General features: G+C 48.5%; 1 protein-coding gene across 1 annotated transcript; it reads right to left on the bottom strand.

Moving 5' to 3' along the window:
* Positions 1-1,250: 1,250 nt before the first annotated feature.
* LOC143831154 (uncharacterized) lies at positions 1,251-3,170 on the bottom strand. The gene is made up of 3 exons (XM_077324234.1): positions 2,112-3,170; positions 1,526-1,609; positions 1,251-1,348 (listed from the first exon to the last, which is right to left on the bottom strand). Exons 1-3 carry the CDS (start codon positions 2,731-2,733, stop codon positions 1,251-1,253), a joined length of 804 nt encoding a protein of 267 aa, XP_077180349.1. The 5' UTR covers positions 2,734-3,170.
* Positions 3,171-5,571: the final 2,401 nt, after the last annotated feature.

The raw sequence follows: 5,571 nt of genomic DNA, 5'->3' as shown, positions 1-5,571 counted from the left end.
TTCTATCCCTGTTAAATATTTGAATTTGTTAAAAAAAAGTTGGCTTTCTTGGAGGGTGGTGGTGGTGGTGGGGGGGGGTCCAAGTTACATTCCCTTGTTTTTTCCCCCTGTTGAACTGTTTCTGAAAATAAAATGTTGTTGTAAATTTCCTGAAAAAGACTCCAGTGTGACTCCTTACACTCGCACACCTTTCACCCCAAACTCCTAAAACACCTTAAACCTTTAAAACACCCTCCAACCTCCAACCCACACAACGGTGCCAGAATAGGCACAATCACTAGAGAGGGTACACAGAGACAGAGTCAAAAACATAAACTTTATTGAACAGACAACAGCAAACACAGATAAACAGACAAAATGGCCCAAACTAGGAGGGGGAGAACTTGTCCGCGGGTTTAACGACTCTCTTCCCGAGAACAGTCCTCCTTCTCGTTTGGGTCGCGGCATTCTGAGAGGGGGTGGGTGGGGTGGGTGCTGGAGGTGGTGGGGGGGGTGGGGGGGGGTGCTGGAGGTGGTGGGGGGGGTGTGGGTTGGGGGGGGACGTGCACTGTAATCTGAGGAGGGGTGGCCGCCTCCATAACCGCGACCGCCCTCTCCATCAGCCTCCTTATCATTCAAACTTCCTCCACGCTTTCGCGTAGTGAGTTGTTCGAGTCTCTAAGGATGGCACGGAATTTTTTGCCCTCCTGGGCCACGAGGGAGAGCATCGCCTGGTCTGCAGCAGCGGCACTCCTGGACTCCTCCTGGCAGTGCTCCAGGATCCTTTCTCCCACACTAGTCAGGACGGAGACGCGCCGCAGCCTGCCGCGTTCCCTGGCCAGCCTCTCCTCAGCCGGGAGAGCGCCCCTGGGTGGTGAGCCAGCTGGCTCGTCGTCTTCTGAAAGGACCTCTGTTGGCAAAAAAAGAGAAACAGAACTGTTAGTAACAACGAGACAGTCAAAACCCACCCTGGTGCACATGGTGGCCTTTCTTGGTTACATATTGTTAAACCAAGACTCAGAACAATGCCAGGGGAGCACATGGTTATTGTTTGTTTGCCCATGGTGGCCTTTCTTGGTTACATGTTAAACCAAGACTCAGAACAATGCCAGGGGAGCACATGGTTATTGTTTGTTTGCCCATGGTGGCCTTTCTTGCTTACATGTTAAACCAAGACTCAGAACAATGCCAGGGGAGCACAAAAATGAAAAGGAAGCACACAGTTATTGCACACAGACATTGTCCTGCAGCCATGGCTCGAAAGGAACAGTTCATGCACGCTCACCATCTTGTATCTGTATCCACCTGCGCAGGGCAGGAGGTCCAGCCACCCCACGCTCCTCCTCCTCCTGTGTCCCGGGTATAAAATCTGAAAAAAGGGAAAAAAGAACATGATTTAGGACCAAAGTGTGGCAAAGCAAGCTTCAAACCCTAAAGCAGCAACGTTGAGGGACTCTCTTCTGTCTCTTGGCAGTGCTGCTGCCCTGCACAAACAGAAAAGCACAAAGCAGTTAAACCCCCCCCCCTTATTGCAACTGATACTTACCAACATTTGTGGACGCCCCAGAATCACTGTCCTCTGCTACTGCTGCAGGGGACTCGAGGACCACCGTCCCAGGCATCTGTGTCTCTGTGGACAAGAGCAGAAAATAGTGAAAAAGGAGCAAGCATACAACCTGAACCACACAGCAAGCTCCCAAAGTAGTGGCTAGAGCACTGCAGAATGCCTATGGCTGAGGCATGCAGCAAAACTGTTTGGGTTGTTGTTTAAACACAACCGTTTTAAAAAGCCACCCAAAGCAATCCACAAACATCCAAGCATAGCATGCGTTGCAACGAACACAAGGCATACAATAGTGAAAAAGGAGCAAGCACACAACCTGAACCACACATCAAGGTCCCAAAGTAGTGGCTAGAGCGCTGCAGAAGGCCTATGGCTGAGGCATGCTGCAAAACTGTTTGGGTTGTTGGTTAAACACAACCGTTTTAAAAAGCCACCCAAAGCAATCCACAAACATCCTATCATATTATGCGTTGCAACGAACACACGAGAAAACGATTCCCAAACGTCAGAACACACATTTGCTCAATATAAAAACAATAAAATATAAAATAAAAAGAAAATTACTTACCGGAGGCAAGGGGCGTTTGCTCAGGAACCTCCTCCGGCTCCCCAGGAGCGATGGCCATCAGGTCCACCGTGACCAATTCCGCTGGTCGTTGCTGGACGGGGGGTGGAGGCCGAAAGCTGGACGAGGTGCCCTCGCCGGGATCCTCCTCAGCGGGTGGTTCCTCGACCGGGGCAGCCGGCTTCCGAACCACCTTAAGGCTCCTCCCGACGCGCTTCGGCCTGCCGGCTCCTTCCCCGTCTCCGTACAGCTGGCGCTGCTCCTCGAAGTAGGGGCAGGTCACCTTTTCGTTGCCGGAACCCTTGTTATGGTTCACGGCTCTCATGTACTCCGCCCGCATCGTTTTGGTCTTCGACCGGCATTCAAGGCCGGTCCTGTTGTGGCCCAGGGCACGCATCTTTATGGCCACTTGCTCGAAGACCTCCCTATTCCTGTGAGAGGACTGGAAGGCGTCCTGGATTTTCTCCTCCGAGAAAATCGCGATCAGGTCCCTGATCTCCGCGTCCCTCCAAGTTGGGCCACGGCCGGTTGCAGGGACGGACGAGGCTTGAGAAGAGGATTCCATGGTGCTTTCGCTAGTAGCTGAGCAAAATGGTGGTGCGAGGTGCAGGGTGCAACGGATCATATACCTTCCCGCACACAAAGACAAAGGGACTAGCCGGCTCCTGATTTGTAGAGGGCAGTAGGGGACACGCGCATTGGCCACATTAGGTCACATGTCACGTTCAAAACTCCTCGCGCGGGAACAGGATCTGCTCCTAATGGCCAGATTAGCGCCTTTTGTTTGACTTCTCGCATGCGCTGATTCGTCCACACGCGGGAAGAGCAGTTTGAACATGCAGCGGGAGCCATTTTAGTGAGATGTCCGCCATTACAAAAACGCATGCCGGTGTAAAACCGAGAGCAATTGCAGTGGTACGCGACAGTTCCCCAATAATATTCACCAACCAAAGCATAAATCAATGACATGTAACTGGCGAACGTTCGTTGTCACGCTCAGCGGACAGTTTTTTAAAATGAACGGCGGACGGCGACTCCGCTTGCCGGAGGTCTAGCCGCCGATGGAAGGGGTTGTCTGCACCCAAGCACAACCACGCACCCGGAACCACACAAAGACCCACTACACATAAACCGCCCCTCATCAAATCACCTCGAATCATATCTATTGAACCCCAGTAATCTAAACAGGAGACTGCGAGCGGCGAACGTTCGTTGGCACGCTCAGAGGAAAGTTTTTAAAAATGATCACCGTACGTTGACTCCGCTAGTACTGGCCTAAGGTAGACGGGGTTTTAAGCTATGGGCAAATGTTTGGAACGTGACGGTGTGTGCCACTGTGCTTTTGGAAAACTATTGTGGTGTCCGGGCAGAATTTCAGAAAGTGATCGTGCTTGAAAGCCAGTCGCTGTCTCGTTGCCTCGTAGATCCCCGCTCGCTCGGAGAAAAAAGATGGCGGACAGTTCGCCGGAAGTTAGGAGGAAAGGCTCAGGAGGAGGGACTTTGAAGAAACCGCAACAATGGTAACGCACAAGTCTGTGGCGCTACTGTTGCAGATTGGTTGCAGGAGTGTATCGCTATCTGGAGGGTGAATCCACTTTTCTGGATTCCCCTAGAAGCGCTACAACGAAGCGCTTTTTGCGGGTCGGTTGCAGGACTGTTGCAGATTGTGTACGACGTCGTGGGTTATGGCAAATTTGTAGCGTTTCCAATTGGCAACCATCCTGCTACTTTGAAGCCGTGCGAAATGGCCCTGACCTTTCCTGCATCACAGCTCTTCCCAAGTTCACAAGTCTGTGCCTTGCTCTTTGCTCCCTGATTTGCAAGCCCTCCCTTCCTGCCCTTGTTAAACTCCCTTCCTTCTCCATAGACACACATAGTTACCTTTTCCCAAGGTGGGCTCCCTGTGGATTAGCCATAGTCGAGACAGAACTGGGTAATGCAGTTGCCTAGGACACAAGGAGGAATTTAATTTATTTTTTTATTTAAAAGTTGCAAAAAGGTATTTTTAGAGGATTGCCATTGAAATTGCCTTCTAAAATTACCTTTACACCAGTCACATTTCTGTCAATGAAGTCTACCGGATTTTATTTTCCAGGGGAATACAGTGTCAACACGTATGTGTTCATAGATAGGCTCCCAGTCCCTAAATGCAAGACTAGAACTTGTTGGATGCTACATTTGTAAACTTGGACCATTGGTTAACAGCACCAGTATGTGTGCTGCTGTTGGGAGGAAGAGAGCACACACACATCCATACACCCACAAATGGAACAGATGACATTCTGAACCACCAATTTAGGTCAAACATTCAATTGTTTTTATTGCTATTGGATTGGTCATTCGAACAGTTCCACAGGGCCTGCAAAAGGGAGCTACTCCACCAGGCATTTGGTTGAGGTCGATGAACCACCACTTCCCAAGGGCAGCCTCCCCCATGAGCCTCCCTCTTACGGCACCCACGACAATTCTGCCTAACCCACTGGGCTATCAGTAAGCATTAATGTAATGTTCTCCATATTCTATTGTTATACTATATTGCTTGCTGTTATCACTGTATTATTGTTAAACTAAGTTATCTGTATTGTTTCTGTTTTATGTGAACCGCCCTGAGCCTTCAGGGAGGGTGGTGAATGAATGAATGAATGAATGAATGAATGAATGAATGAATTTCCATTGGGATCAGGAAATCTCCCATTCAATGCAAGATGTATTTGACCAGAAAATGGGAAGAGGGATAATATGGGATGAAAGGTTTACCTAGTTTTTGAACTGGGATCCAACCATTATAGACAAGGAGGGGTAGGTGGGAAATTTACAGTTATTTACAGAAATTTACAGTTATCTCCAGCCACCATTCCTGAGTTTATTTCAAAATCACTACATAGTACATTGTGGTGTCAATGAAATATGAAGTGTCTCTCAAACAATGAACAATGTAGAAAACTGTGAATGAAAAGCCTTAGAAAAGGCTTAGTGTTAGCTCTAGTGAACTGCCACTTTTTCTGTGTACAAAATCTGGTTTTGTTTCATGTGCTGGAATCAAAGTGAATTCTCCTCAAAATAATGTAGGCCATGTTGCTTATCTTAATTGGACAGAATTCCTAATGTTTTTTCCATTTTAATTGCAGCAGTTTCTTCCTATTGAAACTGCATAAACATTAGATTCTTACAATCCCAACATACAGTCAGTCTGTGATGCTGACACCAGCTGAAACTTTCTCTCTGAAATAGCTCTCTGCCACATTCCTATTTCACCCTTCCTCCAAGGATCTCAGGGTGAAGTATACGGTTCTCTCATTTGTATTTCACCCTCACAATAATCCTACAAGGAAAGTTAAATTTAAAGAGGGCCTGATCTGAGGGAACTCAGTGACCTCTATGACACAATGGGGAATTTAATCCTGCATCTCCCCAGTCATAGCTGAACATTAAAACCCACCATATCCCCCAGTTCTCTCCAGGA

Source organism: Paroedura picta, chromosome 3 (genome assembly GCF_049243985.1).
Source record: "Paroedura picta isolate Pp20150507F chromosome 3, Ppicta_v3.0, whole genome shotgun sequence".
In the NCBI taxonomy this organism is placed as follows: domain Eukaryota; kingdom Metazoa; phylum Chordata; class Lepidosauria; order Squamata; family Gekkonidae; genus Paroedura; species Paroedura picta.
Note: the sequence above shows the minus strand (reverse complement) of the source record. Positions and strands in the feature narration are given on the sequence as shown.